Raw genomic sequence first — 22,190 nt, 5'->3', positions numbered from 1 at the left:
CCAGGAGCACCACTGGCTTCTCCAAACATCACCCAGCCCAGCCGCCCAGCCCAGCCCCCTGCCTTCTGCAAAGCACCAACAGCAGCATGGGAAATTGCCAGCTTCGTAATCTGAGCCCTTAAATGGTCTGGGGATGGGGAGATGAGGTGATGAAAAAAGTCACTCACAAAGGCAAAGATTTGATCAGATTCAGCAGGTTTGGGTTAAGTGCTCTATTGTTTGATCTGGCTGCTTGGCAACTTGTCATGCGAGAAATGGAGAAAAAACCCAGAGTAATCAGTGAGAACTCATAAAGGAGAAAGATCGCAGGGAGTGCAGAGGGGAGCTGATGGCTATGTGAACTGTCATCTGATTCCCCAAATTAAACTGCCTCGAAGCAGCTGAGAAGTATATTAGCTCCTCAGATACCCTGAGGCATAAAGCCATGTGTGAATAACCTCCTGGTGTGCTTGTTTGTGTGTTTGTTTGTGTATGCTAACTAGCAGCCACAGGGGCTCCAGTCAGGATTAGGACTGCAGTGTGGTGGAAGGGCAGCATTAACCCTTTGCCCCCACAACAATCCCAGTCTAGACTGGAACCCCTTCTCCAGCTACTATTTTCCCCAGGATGGAAGCTCTTATTGGCACCAGAGGGAGCTTCCATACTGAAGGAATTAGCACCTGCAAGGGGGCCTAGTCCAGACCAAGATCATGTTGGGGGCAAAGAGTCAAAGCCAGTTTCCACCACCACAACATGGTGCCATTCTTAATTGGGGGACCCCATGGCTACTATTTAAGTTTTTTTTTTTTTTTTAAGTGCATCAGAACAAGAGTTACAGGCATAAATGTGTAGTTTCGCCCTTAGAAGGGCATTTATTTGTGGTCTGTAGGTTGCAAGTGGTAAAATATTATCCAGCTGTCCTGCTTCAATTTGTATCACACAAGTACTTTTCAAAGTTCTTTATCTTCCAAGGAATATGTTCCTAGAGAAGAACTTTAGTCTCTCTTTCATGTGGTTTATGTCATTCAGATTTTTAAATTCATTTATTTCATGTGTGGGTTTGTTTTGCAGGCCTCAATGGTCCATACAACAGAAACAATCAGGATTCGCTACTTCATGGATCTGCTAATGGAGAAGAAATGGCCCGTGATGCTAGTTGGGAATGCAGGCACTGGGAAGTCAGTGCTGATGGTGGATAAACTGGATACCCTAAACATGGATGATTATATGGTGCAAGCTGTCCCCTTTAATTTCTATACAACTTCAGCAATGCTGCAATGTAAGAGGATTGGGAAAAAGTAGATATTATTTCTGCATCCTGGAAATCCCGGGCTTGTTATTTCAAAAATTAGTTTATATTATAACTAATACAAATTGGTTATTGGAGTGCTGCACATTTGTTACATGAAATTCACCTGACTTTCCAGAAGAAAGTTTTTGAAGCTATTGCATTTTTCCAGCACTCAACCTGCATTTTTACTGGGAAAATGTAATTTTTTCTTTATCTGTCCAGGCCATTGTGATTTAAAGCACTATCTGAAGTACAGTTATGTGCTCATCACAAGGTAGTGCCTATTACGTTCATAATCAGTAACAGCACAACTTGATCCCCCTTATGCACATGCACTGTTGTGACCCTAATGGCAGCATCCCTTTCCTGCCCTTATTTTGCCTTGACATAATAACCTTTTCCACTCAACATACCCAATCTAAGCCAAGCATGGGCATAATTTTTGTAGTCTACTCAAAGCAGGTAGCTTGAAGGTGAGACCCGTCACTGCAGTCCTATACCCTCCCTGCACATTTGCTTACCCTAGATGTTTTGTGTGAAAATGACTTTTAATTGGTCTGGCTGCAGTGGTGAAATAGTCAGTCAGCTTCTCTGCCTTTGCATTGAGGCCAGTTTCAGCTGTCATGCAAGGCTTGCCTGTGGGATTGGAGAACACATAATCCAACCTTTAAAGATCAATGTGGTCCCGTCTCCTGCCATGCATAAGGCTGTTCTCCACTGAAGCAAGGCCGCTTTAAGGCTCACTGATGTAACTCATCCATTCTATGTAGACTAGATATACTATTGCTTTTGTGCTGGCTCTTGCAGAACTATCTGTGAAATAAATGAGGAACATTTTGAACTGATCATCTGGAAAAATCTCAGTGGCACCTATTTATTAGTGCTGTTCTTTTTGTGCAGCTATTCTTGAGAAGCCCCTGGAGAAGAAATCAGGAAGGAACTTTGGCCCCCCTGGTACCAAGAAGCTCATTTACTTCATAGATGATATGAACATGCCAGAAGTAGACAAATATGGCACTGTTGCTCCTCACACATTGATCCGGCAACATATGGACCATGGGCACTGGTATGCATGCAGCTTGTCTATGATCACTGGTTAACATAAACATTTGAATGGTACAGTTGAATACTGTAAGTGTTAGATGGGCCTATAGAGAACCTTATGCATGTTGTGTATACAGTCAGGTTCTCAGCTGCTGGGGTCAAGGACATCTCTGTATGGGTTATCCTCCCCATGTGCTCTTAGGCAGGACTATGCTAATTAGCTAAAGAACGAAGCCTACTAGAGCCTGGGGAGGATAGCTCCACCCCATTTATTTCAGTCCTGCATAGCTCCAGGCAGCTTCTCAACTTTCTTCTCAAAATTCAGTACTTTCTCTCCAATCCTTAACGCTGTCTCTGTTTTCTACACTATATAGTATTTCTTACACTTTGGATCATTTTTAACCTTTAAAAAAGGCCTCTCTTTTCCTTTCTTCATCCTACCACCTATCACTCTTTCCTCTCCCCATGCAGCTTGCAGGAAGGATTAGAATGGGGGGGGGGGGTTTGCCCAAAGGAAAAGGGCAGAGTATTTTCCCTGCTGCTACCAGGGCCCCGGGATCTCCCCTGCCAAAATCTTCTGTGCCGGCTGCGAAACTGCCACCCAGCCAGAGCGACAACAAGGCCACACCAGGTTTCCCACCTTTGGGCCATGAAATCCGCAGCAAAGTGACCCAGCATGCCTCAGGGAGGGGTGAAGAGACTGAACAGGGGGAGTCATTGGAAGCTTCCTCCCTCCTCCTCACCAAGTTGCAGCAGGCTGCCATGATGCCCCAGCCTCAGCCTCCCTCCCCCGGAGCCAAATTGAGGGCTTGGACAACAGAATGGGTCCACACAACTAAAATGGCCGATGTTCAGGCAGACAGGACATGGGGGAACAAAAATGGCACCAGCTACATGGAAGCCCCTCGACCCATCACCACACAATAGGCCACAGTGACCTCAGCAGAGGGCAACCAGGATGCTATCCAACACCAGGGCCACATGCAGAAACCAGTGAGACTTCTCTTTGTTGAGAGTAACCCTCCCATTGGTCCCTCAGGGCCTGGTCCTAACCTTCCCAAGGTAATTCCCCCTGAATGGCAGGCTTGGTTTTAAAATGCCATTATTGACACTGTGCAACAACTCAAGCCCCAAAAGAAAAAGGGGGGGGGGAGCACAGGCGAGAGTATTCCTCCTCTGAAGTCTACTTCACCTGAGTCAAGCAGCCCCTCTCCCAAAAAAGTGAAAAGAGAAAACATACTAAGGGGGTCCCAAACATCCAGTGCCAGATCAAATGAAAATAAAACAACCAAGGAGTCCAAATGCAAGCATAGAGACCCACATTAATCTGAATTGTCTGGGCCAGCTTTAGGGGACCCCCATTTAGAGAACCCCAGACTTACCATTCCTGATAGACGTCCCTTCCCAGCGGCAGCTATTTGGAGGCAGTCCCAGATATACGTAGTGCCAGATGAGGGAGATGGTGGTAATCAAGATCCTGACCCTACTCCTGATAAGGAGGAAGGAGAGTGGTCAGAGCGAGAGGAACCAGTCTCTGGAACAGCCTTCTCTGCTTCCCTGGGATGGCAAAGCTCCCTGGAAGATCACTGCAATAAACGAGCAGAATTTGTTTTCAGGAGAAAACAAATGACAACTCCTCTCTGGCAACCCGTTCAGTAGCAGCAGCCAGGCATCCTTGTTATGGGTGGATGATCTACTTAATGACCACCCTCTGATTCAATTCATTCAAGATGACAATTAGTTAAGATTCAGAAGGCACAGGCCTTCATGGCAGATGCCACTGTGGACGCCATTAGATTCTCATCAAGGGTCTCCGCCACCTCAGTGGTAGGCAGAAGACATCTCTGGCTTAAAAACTGGCAGGTGGAAGCTTCCTCAAAAACAAACCTGACAACAGTTCCATATGATGGCACTAAACTAGAAGCAGCCCTCTTGAGAAGCAGCCCTCAAGAACATTCTAGTAGAATCTAAAGATAAACGTAAAACAATGCTGTCAGCACCACATAAGCCAGATAAACCAGATTTTTAAAAAACTTTCCAGTCCTTTCAGAACTCAAGGGTCCCATTTAGAATCCGAGATAGTGATTTCAGAACACAATACAGTTCTGGAACTGCCAACGTTTTCCCTCCAGAAACTTTAGCAATAATAGTCTGACCTTCAATCAGCAGAGCAAACAAACCAAACAACAACCATAACCTAAGACTTCCCAGGCTGGCGGGCCACCTCTCGGGACACTTCCACACATGGGAGGCCTCCACAACAGCCAAATGGATACTCCACACAGTCTAGATGGGTTCCAAGATAGAATTAGATGCCAAACCTTCACATCAGTTCCTTCCAACACTGCGCTTTCACTCTTTTTCCAAGCACACAGATCTCCAAAGGGTCATCCAACACCTTGTGGAGATAGGGGCAGTAGCTGGTACACACACACACACACACACACACACACACACACACACACACACACACACCGCTTCGAGAGGGAAAAGGAATCTATTCTGTCTTGTCCACCATCCCCAAAAAGGACAGTTTAAAAAGAGCAGTTCTAGACATAACAATCATGAACAAGTGGGTCAAGCACAACAAGTTCTGGATGGAAATCACTCCACTCAATAGCAGAGGCGCTGCACCACTTAGATTACATGTCTTTGATACTTAAAGGAGACATACCTCCATGTACCCATCCCTGTCAACAGCTGTCATCTTCTAAGATTCAAATACGTGGGCAGCCATTATAAAAACACAGCACTCCCGTTCAGTCTGTCATTGACCCCTTGGGTATTCATGAAGATATTGGCACCATTGGTGGCACACCTAAACCTCCAGGGGATCTGAATATTTGTGTTCTTAGATGATGTGTTGATTCAATCTCCCTTGCGTGAGTCAGCAGTACAGGATAATAACAAAACCCTACAAACACTACAGGAACACAGGTTCCTGATAAACAAGGAGAAGAGTCAATTAGTTCCTTCTCAAAGATTACAACACCTAGGGGTCCTAATCAATACAATACAGGACCGCTTCTACTTCAATGTGGTCTCTGTCTTTTACACCAATGGGCTATGCGCCTGCGCAGAGACCTCGGCAGATCCTAATAAGCTCAGTTCTCCTGCTTTGGGCAGGAACATCGTCCCCAGCCGCTATATACGTCTGTGCCACTCCACATCCCCTCAGTCTTCATTGTCCGCGCTTCAGTAGATGTCGTGGAATCTGCAGCTTGTAGAACTGCTACCGATCTTCTTGTTGTTTTTCTCCCTGCTTCTTTTTCTTTTCTTTCTTTCTTTTGCACGAAGTAGCGGTTTTTTCCTTAGCATTTTTATTTTGTTCCCCCCACCCATCTCCGTGGCTCTGGTCACAGCTGGGACGGAGCTTGGTGACTGGCCTGCCTGCAGTGTTTATGCTGGGCATGAAGAGTTTCAAGAAATGTGTCAGTTGTGGATCTAAGATCCCTTCCCCCGATACTCATACTGAGTGTCTTCTCTGCCTGGGGGAATCTCACATTGTTGAGACCTGTATTCATTGCCAGAGGTTTACGAAATAGGCTCAAAAAAATAGGGCTTCTCCTTTGCACCTTGCCCTGTGGGACTTGGCTCTCCGTTCATCAGAGGCCTTATCATTGAAGCAGTCATTCAGAATGGCTTCTTCGATGAACTCGGAGCAATCAGACTCCATTCCTATGAAGCTTGAACTCTCAGCCTCAGTACCGGTTCTGGTGGTGCCAGTCTCGGACCCCTCGATGGTATCGGTCCAATCAGCACAATTGGACAACTTACCCAAGTGTCCTACGCCTGTGATACTGGACCCTTCCCCGGTCTCTTCGGTACTGATACCAAAGAACAAGAAGCCGAAATTGTCTCCAAGTCTGCTGGCAGGTCAACACCTTCCGCCTATTCCTAAGAAGAAGCCCACACCAGTTCCTACTTTGAAGGCCTCGCTGGCCAAGAAACTGAAGTTGACTTTGGGGCAGGACCAAGCGTCTCATGGTCGCCCAGCCAGGGTACTGATCCCTCCGATACCGAGCTCGTCAATCCCTGTTCGGCCTAGTTCTCTGCTGGCCAAGCGGTCTCTCACCCTGACGCCTGGCCGTGCCCACACCGGAAGGGAACTGTCGGTAGTGACCGATGAGCATGGATATGCTACCTCCAATGAGGAGTCTTTTTCACTGGACAAGCCCACCGTAAATGCGTTGTGGCTGCCTCAACATCGTTTGTCCCCTCTGCGGCACCAGGAACATCTCCGTCCTAGGGATTCGAGCATGCGTTGGGACTCGGAAGAACGCTCCTCCAAATACAGGCCCAGTCAGGACAGGACCGTCATGAGCCTGTTTATGCGGATCGGTACCTGCATGATGCTCCCCCTTTGTTGAGGATGAGTCCTCCTCTTATGGTGCTTGGCTCCGGGAGTCGGGTGCTTATAGACATTACTACACAGACTATCGTTCAGACTGTTCGGACTATGGGAAACCCCAATATGGGTCTCAGTACCGAGAGGAACCTGCTTATGGGAAATCCGGGATTGTTCACAATTGGCACGAGCCCCCTTCGCATTCTGAGGGGAGGCCTCACTCACACTCTCCTCAGGGTTGCCTTTGAGATCAACCTGAGCGGCGTAGTTTGCCCTCGGCAGCACCGGTTTGACAACAGGCTTCTAAACCTACCCATGTACCGCCAGCAGAGCCTGATGGCTCAGTACAGGACAGTGTGGAAAGCCAAGCGAACTTCCCTACTGTTTCAATGGCTTTGGCCCAGGACTCTTTAGCGCCTCCAGAGTCGGGCAGCGAGAGCGAGCCTGGCTCTCCAGGCTCAGATGCTGTTTCCCTGGGGTCTTCCCCTCTGGATATTCAGTCAGACTCTAAGCCCCTTTCTCCATCAGAGGACCGTAAGCAATACTCCGCATATGTTACCCGCATGGCCTCTGCCCTGGGCTTGAGCCTCAGTATGCAGCAGAAGAGAGAATTGGACCCCTTGTTCAGCCTTAATGATGTGGAGGCTAAGGTACCAGCCTCTCTGCCCCTTAACACTGCATTGTTGGGGGTCATGCGAGGGCATTGGAAAAAGCCAGAGGCTTTCCCAGCCCAACTAGCACTTGGAGAACTTTTACAGAGTACAGCTGCAGGATGATACAGCTTTCCTGAAAAATCATCCCACCCCTAACTCCATTGTGGTGGAAACATCTCTGCAGAAGTCCAGAGGTCACAGTCATTCTGTGCCCGGTGATAAGGAGGGAAGGAAATTGGACTCCTTTCGAAGGAGGCTTTACTTGGCTTTGACTCTAATGGTCAAAATAATAATGGCCTATAATGCCAGGTACAACCACTTTTTGTGGGAGAAGGTGGCTCCCTTTTTGGATCTCTTGCCACAAGACAAACGTGACCCTGCTAAAGCCTTTCTCCGCAAAGCAGTACAGGAGACGAAACAGGAGCTCTACTCGGCTAGACACTCTCTCGAGTGTGCAGCCAAAGTGATGGCCATGTCCGTGGCTCTCAGGAGGCATGCCTGGCTGCGTTCGTCTTGTCTGACCTATGAGGCCCGTGCCAGGATTGAAGATCCTCCCTTTGAGGATTCTAGCCTCTTTGTGGAACAAATGGATGACACGCTGCAGAAGGTCCAGAAGCTGAGGAGTATGGCTAAGTCGATGTCCTACTCTTCCTCGGCCCCTAAGCTGCAAAGGCCACCCAGCTGGCCTCATTATCAACAACTGAAAGCCCCTTCACAACAGCAATCTTCATCGAAATGTTTCTTTCGCTGCAACAAGTTCCAGTCTCGATACAAGTCCGGGTTCCAACCTAGTAAACCGGCCTTTCAGAAACAGTGTCCAGACACTTTTCAAAAGAAACAATGACTGTGGGCCCTTTTGGACCCGCACGGGTGGTGTCCTGCAGAACTCGAGAGCGTATAATCAACTTGTGGAATTCTCTTCCACAAGATGTGGTGACAGCCAATAACCTGGATGGCTTTAAGAGGGATTTGGATAACTTCATGGAGGAGAGGTCTATCAATGGCTACTAGTCGGAGGGCTATAGACCACCTCCAGCCTAAAAGGCAGGATGCCTCTGAGTACCGGTTGTAGGGGAGTAACATCAGGGCATGCGTTCAACTGTTGCCTGTAGGCTTCCAGTGGCATCAGGTGGGCCACTGTGTGAAACAGAATGCTGGACTAGATGGGCCTTGGGCCTGATCCAGCAGGGCTGTTCTTATGTAGAAGCAACCCTATTGATGAAGTGGGCAGAAAGTCATCTCGCCTCCATCACAGCTCATCATGTACAGGGAGATCTGAACTGACTGGCTCAGCTGAGAGGATCTACTGTTAGGGAAATGGTCCATCAACCGAGGGTATTCCAACAGACCACCCACCTATGGGGTTCCCCGGTAGTGGATCTTTTTGCAATGCCACAGAACATGCAGCTTCTGAGGTTCATCTCACGATTTCCATGCAGGGAGGTGGAAGTGATGGATGCACTATCAACACAGTGGCCCAGGGACCTGCTCTATGCTTTTTCACCCACACCACTTCTCCCCAGGGTATTGAGACGGGTGAAACTTCTCAAAATTCAGATAATACTGGTGGCCCCATTCTGGCCTAGAAGACTGAGGTTCGCAGAACTGATCCACCTGTCAACATCAGAACCATGGTTCCTCCCAGTAACAGCAGATCTACTTTTCCAAGATCAGTACAGCACTCCAACCCAGGGTGGTTATGGCTAGCCACATGGAAACTGAGCGGCATCTACTAAAGAAACAGGGATACTCCAACAAGGTAATAGATACCCCTTTAGCATCTAGACAGGCATCAACAAATAGAATTTATCAATGTACGTGGAGGGCCTTCCTGTTGTGGTCTGCTCACCATTCCATACCTTGAGGTGAGGTATCTTCTTCAGTTCCTTCAGGAGGACTCAAGAAAGGCCTCAGGCCAAATACACTAAAAAAAACCAAGCAGCATCTCTAGTATGTCTTATCATGGGCTTATCAGTGAGATCCATTCAATCTCATCCACACTTCAAAAGGTTTCTACAGAGAGAATCACTTCTTTCTCCACCTACTGTACATCGCTTTCCATCTTAGAATCTCCATACAGTCCTCAGAACTCCTGAGATTCATCTATTTGAAAGCATATGCTCTATTCCACTAAGAATTCTATCTTTCAAGCTAGCCTTTCTGATAGTCATTACATCAGCAAGAAGGGTATCAGAGCTTCAGGAGTTTTCCATACACAGATCATAATGTATATTTTCACAGGACTCGGTTCACCTCATACCAGATCCCTTCTTTCGACCAAAGATGTCGTCCTCCTTCCATCATTCACAGGACATCTTTCTACCTTCTTTTTGGCCTCATCCAAAACATCCATCGGAAAAAGCATGGCACAAGTTTGATGTTCGACGATGCTTCAAGAGATACATCAAGCGGTCTGCATCCTTTCGTTCCACAGATGCACTGTTCATCTCCTTCCTACCTGCATCCATAGGTAGAGCAGTTCTATCACCCACCATCGCCTGATGGATCAGGGCTTACATCACATTAGCATATGAGGCAGGACACCTATGTCCACTGACTCACATACACTTCCACTAAACGAGTGGGGGCTACATCTGCTGCCTTCTCCACAAATGCAGCAGTGCATGAAATCTGTAGGGCAGCCACATGGAAGAATCCATTGACCTTCACCAGTCACTACAAGATGGACACCTATGCATTGGCCCGGGCAGCATTCGGTAGATGGGTGCTGCAACAAGTGCTTCCCCAGGAGTAGCCAATGACACTCCCTCCCAGGGTGACGTAGTAGGCTATGGTATATCCCATACAGAGATGTCCTTGACCCCAGCAGCTGAGAATGGAGCATTGGTTCACTTAACGTGAAGGCTTCTCTGGCTGCTGGAGTCAAGGACATCTCGGCGCACCCAACTGGCATGCTTGGCTACCCCTGGAGACGCATCTTACACAGCATCAATATCCTGCTACACTGAAAAGCAGCAACAGAGGGGCGGATACACAACTGCCTCAACATCTCCAAGTTAAAATAACCTGCAGGATCTTGTTTCTGGCTACCTTCTCTTCTTCCAACTTTGCATATAGTTCTTGAATCTTGTATTTTCATGTATCTGTTAACTTTGCTACAGAGGATGTTATCCTAGTTTCCTGTCTATCATGGCCTGAAAGAACTGGGGTGGGGCTATCCTCCCCAGACCCTCGTAGGCTTCTTTCTTTAGCTGATTAGCATAGTCCTGCCTAGGAGTATGTGGGAAGAATAACCCATACAGAGATGTCCTTGACTCCAGCAGCCAGAAGAAGCCTTCACGGTAAGTGAACCAATGCTCCATTTCCTACCAGAAATGTGTCATTGAGGTACAAGCTCTGGAATTCTCAGAAAAAGTGTTAAAGTATAAAAAGAGCAATGGCAGCAATTCCTGACCTCTCCCTCCATACATTCTTAGTGTGGGAACAGAATGGTTTCAAATTCCTGCTGTCACTCTTTCTCTGACTGCACACTTCAACATAATTCTTTACAGTATATTCAAAAACAGTGATCACCTTAAGAACCTCAGCCAGCACAGCACAGCAGAAGCCTAGCTTGCTGTGATGGATACCCTTATTTTCCTGGAAGAGTTCCTGCCACAACACTGTTTGATACCTAGAATATAAGATTCACACTTACGCAGACTTCTGATAAATGAGGAAGGCTGGAGAGAACTGACAGAGAACTGTTTGTGCAAGATGATGAATTTCAGCTCCTCCCTCTTAGGTGTGCCTTAGAACGTAGTGCCAAGGAGAAAATAATCTTGGGTTTCTCGGCCATCACTAAGTACATGAGGAAATAATAACAGCTCCACAAATCACAAGGAGAAATTCCCATTTAACTGCTCACATACATCCTCTCAATTGCTCTGAGAATTACATATTGCCAATTATGAGGAAATGATATCCTGTAGAATGAGTGTTGAACAAGGTATGTCATCTCCCCGATTCAGCCCCCGCAGGCTTTAGTTTTCCTGATATTGCAGATGAGAGGAACTGTTACAAATGCTGTGATGACTGTGGCATCTTTAATGTGCCAGGAAATCAGCATCTCCAAGAGGAAGCTGAGTGTTCCTATTTTGCTGTGAATGTTTACTGACTTCCTATGAAATATTTGGATTTCACACAGATCTTAGATCTTGTCATGTTTCCTTGGGGGCGGCTCACAAAGCCATTGAGTTCATATATCAAACAAAATCTAATCTCTGCTCTCATAATAAGAGGAGATGAAAGGAAGTCTTCATTATTGTTGGGCACCAGTGACTCACCTGGTGGCCCATGGCAGGAACAGGATGGCAGAGCTGAAGTCGTACTGCTGGGCTGGTCAGAGTTGCAAAGACCATGCAAGGCACAGACTGAGAGTAAATCCTGTTATAGTTTCCTTCAGGATTTCAGGGAAGGCAAGGCTGGCTATCAGCAAGACAAGGCTGCAGGGCTGGCCTGTCCACTTGGCAGTCACCTAAGGTGCCGAACGGGGAGAGGCACAGACTGCCTGGGTCACATGCCACCTGGTGAGCTAAAAGCAGGGCTGGCCTACCTGCTAGATGAACCTAGGTGGCTGCCTGGGACAGCAACCTATGGGACGTGGTGTTGCACTCCCACCTCCTTCGCTCCTGCAGATGGGCAGGCAAGGAAATCTCCCATTGTCTGAGCAAGTAGGCAGGCAACCAAGCGGGCACTCTCCATAGCTGTCACTCACCCAGCTACCCACTTGCTTTCCTCATCACCTCTGCCTATAATAACAACAACAAATATTTATTTACCACTTTTCAATAAATGTTTCCAAAGCGGTCTACATAGAGAAATAAAAAATAAACACAATCAATCAATCAATCAATCAATCAATAAGAAAGATGGATCCCTGTGCCCAAAAGGCTCATAATCTAAAAGGAAACATAAGGTAGACACCAGCAATAGCCACTGGAGGTGCTGTGCTGTGGATGGATAGGGCCAGTTACTCTCCCCCTGACTAATAAAGAGAATTACCATGTTTAAAAGGTGCCTCTTTGCCCAGTTAGCAGGGGTGAAGGCTGTAAAGTGGCAAGGGGAGCAATGGGACCACCTACCTAATTATGGGTGATTTCAACTACCCACACATAGACTGGGTAAATGCACATTCAAGTCAGGACAAAGAGGTCAAATTTCTAGATACACTAAATGACTGTGCCTTAGAACAGTTGGTCATGGAACCGACCAGAGAGAAGGCGACCTTGGATCTAATTCTGAGTGACACCCAGGACCTGGTGCGTGATGTCAGTGTCATCGACCCTTTAGGGAACAGTGACCACAGTGCCATCAAATTCAGCATACATGCGGGGAGAGAATCACCAAGGATGTCAAACACAGACATTTTAAATTTCAAAAGAGGAAACTTCTCCAAAATGAGGAGTATGGTGAAAAGAAAGCTGAGGGGGAAAATCAGGAGAGTCACTTCGCTCCAGAGTGCATGGCGTTTACTCAAAACCACAATACTAGAAGCCCAGTTAGATTGTATACCCAAAAGGAGGAAAGGTACCACTAAGTCCAGGAGGATGCCAGCGTGGCTAACGGGTACCGTCAAGGAAGCCATAAAAGGGAAGAAGACTTCCTTCTGAAATTGGAAGGCCTGTCCAAATGAAAAGAACAGAAAGGAACACAAACTCTGGCAAAAGAAATGCAAGGTGACAATAAGGGAGGCAAAAAGAGAGTTTGAGGAACATTTAGCCAAAAGTATCAAGGGGAATAACAAAAACTTCTTTAAGTACATCAGAAGCAGGAAACCTGCCAGGGAGGCGGTTGGGCCATTAGACAATGAGGGAGTGAAAGGGATTATTAAGGAGGATATGGAGGTTGCAGAGAAACTGAATGAATTCTTTGCGTCTGTCTTCACGGCAGAGGATACTGAGCATATACCTGTTCCTGAACCAGGCTTTTTAGGGATGGAGGCTAGAGAGCTGAGTCTGATAGAAGTGACAAGGGATGATGTTCTAAACTGTCTGGAAAAACTGAAAGCTTACAAATCACCAGGGCCGGATGGCATCCATCCAAGCGTCCTCAAAGAACTCAAATGTGAAATTGCCGACCTCCTTGCTAAAATATTTAACTTATCCCTGAAATCGGGCTCTGTACCAGAGGACTGGAGAGTAGCAAATGTAACACCGATTTTCAAAAAGGGATCCAGGGGCGATCCGGGAAATTACAGGCCGGTTAGCCTAACGTCTGTTCCGGGCAAATTGATGGAAAGCCTCCTCAAGGATAAAATTATAAAGCACCTAGAAGAACAGGACCTGCTGGGAGTGAGCCAGCATGGCTTCCGCAAAGGTAAATCTTGCCTCACCAACCTTTTGGACTTCTTTGAGAGTGTCAACAAGTATGTGGATCAAGGTGATCCAGTTGACATAGTCTACGTGGACTTCCAAAAAGCTTTTGACAAAGTTCCTCATCAAAGACTCCTGAGGAAACTTAGCTGTCATGGAATAAAGGGACAAGTACATGTGTGGATTGCTAACTGGTTGAAAGACAGAAAACAGAGGGTAGGTATAAATAGAGAGTTTTCACAATGGAGGGAAGTAAGAAGTGGGGTCCCCCAGGGATCTGTACTGGGACCGGTGCTTTTTAATTTATTCATAAATGATCTAGAAGCAGGGGTAAGCAGCGATGTGGCCAAATTAGCAGATGATACCAAACTCTTCCGGGTAGTGAAATCCAAAACGGATTGTGAGCAGCTCCAAAAGGATCTCTCCAAACTGGGGGAGTGGGCGACAAAATGGCAAATGCGGTTCAGTGTTAGCAAGTGTAAAGTGATGCACATTGGGACAAAAAACCCCAACTTCAAGTATATGCTGATGGGATCTGAGCTGTCGGTGACGGACCAGGAAAGGGATCTTGGGGTTGTGGTTGACAGCTCGCTGAAAGTGTCTATTCAATGTGCGGCAGCTGTGAAAAAGGCAAATTCCATGCTAGGGATCATTAGGAAGGGGATTGAAAATAAAACGGCTAACATTATAATGCCCTTATACAAAACTATGGTGCGACCACACTTGGAGTACTGCGTACAATTCTGGTCACCACATCTTAAAAAGGACATTGTTGAACTGGAGAAGGTACAGAAGAGGGCAACCAAGATGATCAGGGGCCTAGAGCACCTTTCTTACGAGGCAAGACTACAACACCTGGGGCTTTTTAGTTTAGAAAAAAAGACGACTGCGGGGAGACATGATAGAGGTCTATAAAATCATGCATGGCGTGGAGAAAGTGGAGAAAGAGAGATTCTTTTCCCTCTCACACAACACTAGAACAAGGGGTCACTCCATGAAATTGATTGCCAGGAGGTCTAGGACCAACAAACGGAAGTACTTTTTCACACAACGTGTGATCCACTTGTGGAACTCTCTGCCACAGGATGTGGTGACGGCCAACAACCTGGATGGCTTTAAGAGGGGTTTGGATGACTTCGTGGAGGAGAGGTCTATCAATGGCTACTAGTCAGAGGGCTGTGGGCCACCTCCAGCCTCAAGGGTGTGCCTCTGAGTACCAGTTGCAGGGGAGCAATGGCAGGAGAGAGGGCACGTCCTCAACTCCTGCCTGTGGCTTCCAGCGGCATCTGGTGGGCCACTGTGCGAAACAGGATGCTGGACTAGATGGGCCTTGAGCCTGATCCAGCAGGGCTGTTCTTACGTTCTTATGTTCTACCCATACAACAGGGATGGAATGCCTGCCCACCTTCCCAGATAACAGGAGGTCCTGCCCACACAGGCAAAGGGGGCATCCATGCAAGTAAAGGGGGCAGGGGCACCAAAGCTAGGTGTTCCTGCTGTCGGTGATGGGGTGGGGTTCAGTGTAAGCTGGAAACAGTTAAATAAATGGGAAGCAGTTTATAAAGGCTGGGAAGGACCGCAAACAAAGCCCTGTTCACGGGTAATCCTTCTCTTGCTATTTACTCTGACTCACGAATTGCCCTGTTATACTATAGTTGCCTGGCAGCAAGGCAAGCACTTCATCGTTGTCCCTGCAGAGCCTCTTTTTGCTGTTGGCATCTGCCGGATGGCGGACTCCAGGGAGATTCTCAAGGGTATCAGGGGCCCCAGGGCTGGCTGAAGAGGGCTTTGGTTTCTATGGGTTCTGAGGAGCTGGGCACCCCATGCCTAGCAGGGCTCCATGGGGTGGGACCTGATTCTGGATCTGCCCCTTTGGACATCTCCTGTATGGGGTCTGGTGGAGGCTCTGGGGAGCCCTTGGGAAGGGCATCATCAGTTGCTTCCTGGGGTTCAGCGGGGTGCAGAGCTGTGGCTTCTGTGGGAGCAGGAATGAATTCTGCAGATTCTCCTGTCCACTGCTTGTTATCAGAGGATCAGTCTATGGTGTTTGTCAGGAGTCCTGACAATTATTCCCATTGTCGTCTTTTTAAAGTATGTGCAGTATAGTTGCAAATAGGAAGATTTCCATAGAGTAAGTTTCTCACCCAACCCCCCACCACCACACACATACTTGAAGATAGTTTCTATAGTAATTCTGTTTCAGAATCATTCCCTCTTCTTGTTACTTTCCATTAGGTATGACAGAGCTAAGCTGACATTAAAAGATATTCATAACTGCCAATATGTTGCCTGTATGAACCCAACTTCTGGATCTTTCACCATTGACTCCAGACTCCAGGTACACATCAGAGAACTGGTACTGGGGAAGAGAGGGTCTTCCACTTCTCTTTTACTGCAGTGTTTGCTACTTTGGATTTGGATGCCTCTTCCCCACTGGAAGCAGATTACCTGAGCATATCTAGCCTTATTTGGTTTGTTTTTGAGATTAAAAGTGTATCCTTAATGTTAAGGAAATTGTTCTTTCATCACAAATGATCCTTATGAATGGCTTCTCTTGTAGCGACACTTCTGTGTATTTGCTGTGAGTTTCCCAGGACAAGATGCTCTGATGTCCATCTATAGTACCATCCTATCTCAGCACTTAGCTCTCCGGAATGTTCCAATGGTGGTCCAAAAGGTTCATTCACAGCTTGTTTCTGCAGCTCTGGGTAAGCATTCCAAAGCTTGGCTAAATAAAAAAAAGTAGCATACTCCAGGGCAAGGTTTCCTGTTAACTTTTTCAACTCTTTGTATCTTAGCAATATTTGTAGCCTGTGTGATGACCAGATCCAAGTGACTTTCCAAAAAGAAGTTTTAGGATATTGCATTTTCCCAGCACTCTACCTGTAACATAATTTTGCTTCCCCACCCACCCACCCACCCAAAAAATGCAGTCCTCTTCTCAGTTAGATGGGCCATTGTGATTTGAAGTGCTGCCTGGAATGGTCACAGGCACTTCCTGGATAGTACTTAAGATCTGGATCGTGATCCGTTGCATTCATAAAGGTGTAGACGCATAGGCAGTCTAATAGAAACTGAGCAAGAACATGCCCCGACTGATGAAAATAACAGAAGCATGGAGCACGTGCAGGGCAGCTGGAGGCGTAGCGAGGAGCTAGTCAATCTATCCGAGAGGAACCCATTCATTATGAAAACAACAGATCACCTCCAGATCATAAGTTACAGGTGAGCAATGTATGGAACCACTAGCAGATCATCCGTTACAGGTAAGCAACCTGTTTTTTTAATGACATTATTGATGATGAACAATACAACTTCACCCCTTCATGTGTATGTGATATTGTTACCCTAATGGCAGCACGACTGCCTTAAAAATTCCCTTGACTGGCAAATGCAGAGAACATTGACTGAGTCTTCCATAATTTTTTAAAATCAATGAATTGAATGCTTAATGTTATATCTTGGAAAAATAATTCATTTGCTCACTTCTTTCTCATATACATATATTTTCTACATTTTTTAAAGAGGTGAACTGAAGCCTGCTGCGACACAAACATTAATCTTCATGAGAAGATCTTGACTCACCTTTCATTCCTAGAAAATGCATGTAAACAATAGCAGGTGTTAACTTCAGTGCACACAGGAGATGAGCTGCAGAGTTTTCTCAGAAAAATACGTTGCTTTGCAAATGCCTTGGGACAGTGAGCAGGAACGCCTGGCTGAAACATCCTGGAATGTGTTTTATTGCTCTTACAGGATAACAACCCTATGGTGGTTACTTACTCAACCCCCCACTCCCCACACACATATTAACCTTGATAGGTGATCCATATAATGGAGCAAAATACTTTGATGCACATATGCTCCACTCAAACGAAGCAAACATTGAAAGTGATACCAAACAAATGCACACTTTTAAAAATCCTAAAGTCATATAAGAAAGAGCAGCCCAGATGCTGTTGTATGCAGTTTGTCTCTAAATAGGAAATGGAGGATACTTTGAAGGCAAGTGTCCTCATTAATTAGTTTGGACCTGTTTCCATTTGCTGATTCAGGGTTGAATATCCCATTTCCTACAAACAACCATAATAACCTCCTTTTGATATATATACTGTCTGCTGTGTTTCTCCACTACAGCCTTGCATCAGAAAATTACATCAACCTTTCTTCCTACGGCCATAAAATTTCACTATGTTTTCAACCTCCGGGACCTCTCTAACATCTTCCAGGTACAACGTTTTCTGTAAAATATAGTTATTTTAGCTTTACTTCTATGTGAGCCACTCTTTCCCTTTGAATAAGAATTAAGCCAGGCAAACAGGCCAGCTCCTGGCTAGACTAGTCTGTTGGGACCATTATTCATTATATACCCGCAAAGCACAGCCATCTTGGGAAACTGAAGCCAAGAGAAAACAAAGAGTGGCTCACATGTTGCACAGTTATATGGGAAGAGAAGCGCTCCACCTCCGCCTTTGCTGAGAGGCTGGAGAGTAGCTACAGCAAAGGCTTGTTTTGCAGGCCAGCATGTACAGAGGAGGGGTGGGGAAGTAATTTTCTTGCCCCTCCCTGCAAAAGCCCTTTTCACTTCCAGAAATATGTACCTGGGGGCTGTGCTACCTTCAGGGACAGATTTGTGGAAACAAAAATTTTGAAGGTTTTGAAGGAAAATTTTTGAGGTTTTGAAGGAACAGCAAACATTGCTTCCACATGTTAGAGTTTTGTGATTATTTAGTGAAGTTACAGAGTGCAGAGTTTAGTTGTTGCAGCTATTTAGATCACATGCATGGAGATCACTGTAGAGTCTAAACTAAATTGATTTATTGATGAAGTACATTTGGGATAGGAAAGACCTGTCCTATCTATCAGCTACATAATGAATAGGTAGGAAGAGAGAGAGATGTTTCCATCTTCTCTCTAGGAGGAAAGGAAGAGGACTGACTCACTACAGGAAGTACCTGAAGAGTCAAGCCAGGGATCATAGAGCAGAGGCAAACAGGGACAGGCAAGGAAACTCTCGCTAGCTACCTCTATTCCCAATGCCCTAGTGGTCATTAGGATAGTTGGTGCAAAAGGTCTATGCACTGGAACTCCATATCCAACACCCCATCCCCATCTGTGCACACTTGACTACAGAACAAGCCTTCCCTGCAGCTACTCCCCAGGCTCTCTGTGAGGGCAGAGCACTTCTTACACCCTTGTATTGCTGCACAACATGTGGGCCATTCATTCTAGCAAAATCCAAGGCTGGTTCAGATTACTGTCTGATCAGCCACCCAGTTGCATGAGAAGTATCCCATCAATCTGGTGCACTATTTAGGGATGTGCAAAAAATTTCGGGCACAGAACGATCTGTGCCCGAAACGAACAATTTCGGGTGATTCGGGGCCGAACCGAATCACCCCCGATGCCCCCCGAATTTTTTCGGGCACGAGCCGAATCACCCGAATTTCGGGCACAAAAAATTCGGGTGATTCGGTTCATGGTTGATTTTTGGCGATTTTTTAAAGTTTTAGTGACTTTGGGGCAGTTCGGGGGCATAGCATGGGATTTGGGCAAAAGGAGTGGGTTGGGGTGGTAGTGCCTAATGGGTGCAGGCTACCACCCCAATTTCAGGGGGATTGGGCAAAGGGCTGATTTTTGGTAAATTTCTGAAAATTTCATGTCTTTGGGGCAGATTGGGGCAGAAAGTGGGGGCTGGGGCAGAATAGTGGGGTGGGGTGGTAGTGCCTAATGGGTGCAGGCTACCACCCCAATTTCAGGGGGTTTGGACAAAGGGGTGATTTTTTGAGAATTTTTGAAGTTTTGGTGACTTTGGGGCAGTTTGGGGGCAGAAAGTGGATCTGCCCCAAAATAGTGGGGTGGGGTGGTAGTGCCTCATGGGTGGAGGCTACCACACCAATTTCAGGGGGATTGGGCAGAGGGCTGATTTTTTGAGAATTTTTGAAGTTTGGGTGTCTTTGGGGCAGATTGGGGGCAGAAAGTGGATCTGCCCCAAAGGAGTGGGGTGGGCTGGTAGATAGTGCCTGATGGCTGGAGGCTACCACCCATCCCCAATTTAAGAGTGATTGGGCAGAGGGGTGAATTATGGTGAATTTATTTGTATGAGGTTTGTCTTCATAAGGTGAAGTGTGCTAAATTGATTACTTCCTCATATTATTCATAGTAAAGGAAAGTGTGAAAAAGTGAAAGTGGGGTCATGAGAGTTGTTTAATTGAAAAAAATCTCATTTGCTATGATAGAATGAGAATTCACACCTCAGAAGTTTTTTCTGAGGTGTGAATTCTCATTCTATCATAGCAAATGAGATTTTTTTCAATTAAACAACTCTCATGACCCCACTTTCACTTTTTCACACTTTCCTTTACTATGAATAATATGAGGAAGTAATCAATTTAGCACACTTCACCTTATGAAGACAAACCTCATACAAATAAATTCACCATAATTCACCCCTCTGCCCAATCACTCTTAAATTGGGGATGGGTGGTAGCCTCCAGCCATCAGGCACTATCTACCAGCCCACCCCACTCCTTTGGGGCAGATCCACTTTCTGCCCCCAATCTGCCCCAAAGACACCCAAACTTCAAAAATTCTCAAAAAATCAGCCCTCTGCCCAATCCCCCTGAAATTGGTGTGGTAGCCTCCACCCATGAGGCACTACCACCCCACCCCACTATTTTGGGGCAGATCCACTTTCTGCCCCCAAACTGCCCCAAAGTCACCAAAACTTCAAAAATTCTCAAAAAATCACCCCTTTGTCCAAACCCCCTGAAATTGGGGTGGTAGCCTGCACCCATTAGGCACTACCACCCCACCCCACTATTCTGCCCCAGCCCCCACTTTCTGCCCCAATCTGCCCCAATCTGCCCCAAAGACATGAAATTTTCAGAAATTTACCAAAAATCAGCCCTTTTCCCAATCCCCCTGAAATTGGGGTGGTAGCCTGCACCCATTAGGCACTACCACCCCAACCCACTCCTTTTGCCCAAATCCCATGCTATGCCCCCGAACTGCCCCAAAGTCACTAAAACTTTAAAAATTCACAAAAAATCAGGACTTTGCCCAATCCCCCTGAAATTGGGGTGGTAGACTCTAACCATTGGGCACTACCACCCCACCCCAAAATTTTGCCCCTGGGCCCCTTTTTACCCCCCGAATCGATTCGGATTCGGATTCGGATTAAATCCGAATCCGAACCGAATCAAGGGTGATTCGGGTGACCCAGATTCGGGCACAAAACAGAACGGGGGTGATTCGGCTCGGGTCCGAGCCGAATCACCCGAAAATCCGAATTGCACACCCCTAGCACTATTCCACCCATGCATAGTCATGTGGAATCATCCAAACCACCAATAAAGCACAGCTAAAATAGTACTAGTACTTTATATTATTATTTCAACCACATGGTTAGGGGTGATTTGAACATTCAGCCCCACTCCCCACAATGATGCAAGAGCAGAATGGCATGCTATGTGGGGAGATAGTGTGTGTGCACACTCCTCATGCAGTTGAGTGGCCAATCAAATGCTGTCATCCAAACCAGCTGCCATACAACTTCCTTTCTGAAGGAGACGGTAATGTAGTTCAACCTGAGGACTGACAACCTACGTTAGCCGAGCCGATTTCAAATGGGGCTATGGAAAGGGGTTGGAGAAAGACTGGAACTGCTCCTACATCAAAATGGCTGCTGCATCCTTGAGGCCCCCTATACTGCCTCACCAGCATCCTATCTCAGGGCCATCTTGATATTGCTACCGCCTGCTAATTTGCTCAGAAAATGAAGAAAAGCCTTATAGATATAGTGTGCAGAGTGTTGTTGCCTCCTATCCCTCTTTCAGATAGCAGAAAGAGAGCAGCTCTTATGAGTCCATGAGGGCATTGCCTCTTACCATGATGCCACATTCTGTTACCTCAGCAGTCGCCTCCCCAGAACTTCTGGCTAATCGTGTTGATACTGAGTTTCCCTTTTCGTGTCTCTCTTTTCATTCATATCACCTTCAGATTCTAAAATGTTTCTACATTATAACATCCTCATCCTTCCTCCCATGATTCAGCATGACTGTACTTCCTACTGTCATTATTCATTTATATAGTATGACATCTCCTGAGGCATTCTGTGCTGGCAGAAAGAAATGCAGGCTGTTAACACTCATGTAACCGCTATATGCACACGGGCCTGAGGGAACAACCGACTTTTCTATAAACAGAAAACCACCCCTATGTTTTTCCTCCTATGTTAGATGTTTCAGGAAGGCAATTGTTACCCATTGCTACAATCTGATTACATGTCAGATAAGTGAAATGCTCTTTTCCCCATGGTGCCTTCAGTCTAGAACAGTAAGTTAGGATACTTCATCGGGCTGCCAGAGCATTACAAGTGGGTGGCCAGGTTGCTGACAATTGGTATTGGGGTTAATGCAACACAAAATTCTAAGGAGGTTTACGTCTGATTCAGATCCTAGTTACTATTGGAAACAAAGGCATGTTGATAAAACATTAGCAAACCTCTGATCTAGTATGATGGTTGTGGTATTTCTTCCTTTGGTGGACAGCAAAATCGT

General features: G+C 46.4%; 1 protein-coding gene across 5 annotated transcripts in view; it reads left to right on the top strand.

Annotated features, from left to right (window-relative positions):
• DNAH17 (dynein axonemal heavy chain 17) overlaps positions 1–22,190 on the top strand; it is a 279,399-nt gene that overhangs the window by 173,795 nt on the left and 83,414 nt on the right. For all 5 annotated transcript variants that reach the window (XM_053296349.1, XM_053296348.1, XM_053296346.1 and 2 more), the window contains 5 exons: positions 1,051–1,258; positions 2,171–2,336; positions 15,865–15,967; positions 16,190–16,337; positions 17,767–17,858. In XM_053296349.1, coding sequence (XP_053152324.1) covers positions 1,051–1,258; positions 2,171–2,336; positions 15,865–15,967; positions 16,190–16,337; positions 17,767–17,858 — 717 coding nt within the window. The remainder of the gene's footprint in view (positions 1–1,050; positions 1,259–2,170; positions 2,337–15,864; positions 15,968–16,189; positions 16,338–17,766; positions 17,859–22,190) is intronic.

Source organism: Hemicordylus capensis, chromosome 2, assembly GCF_027244095.1.
Source record: "Hemicordylus capensis ecotype Gifberg chromosome 2, rHemCap1.1.pri, whole genome shotgun sequence".
NCBI classification, from domain to species: Eukaryota; Metazoa; Chordata; class Lepidosauria; order Squamata; family Cordylidae; genus Hemicordylus; species Hemicordylus capensis.
Note: the sequence above shows the minus strand (reverse complement) of the source record. Positions and strands in the feature narration are given on the sequence as shown.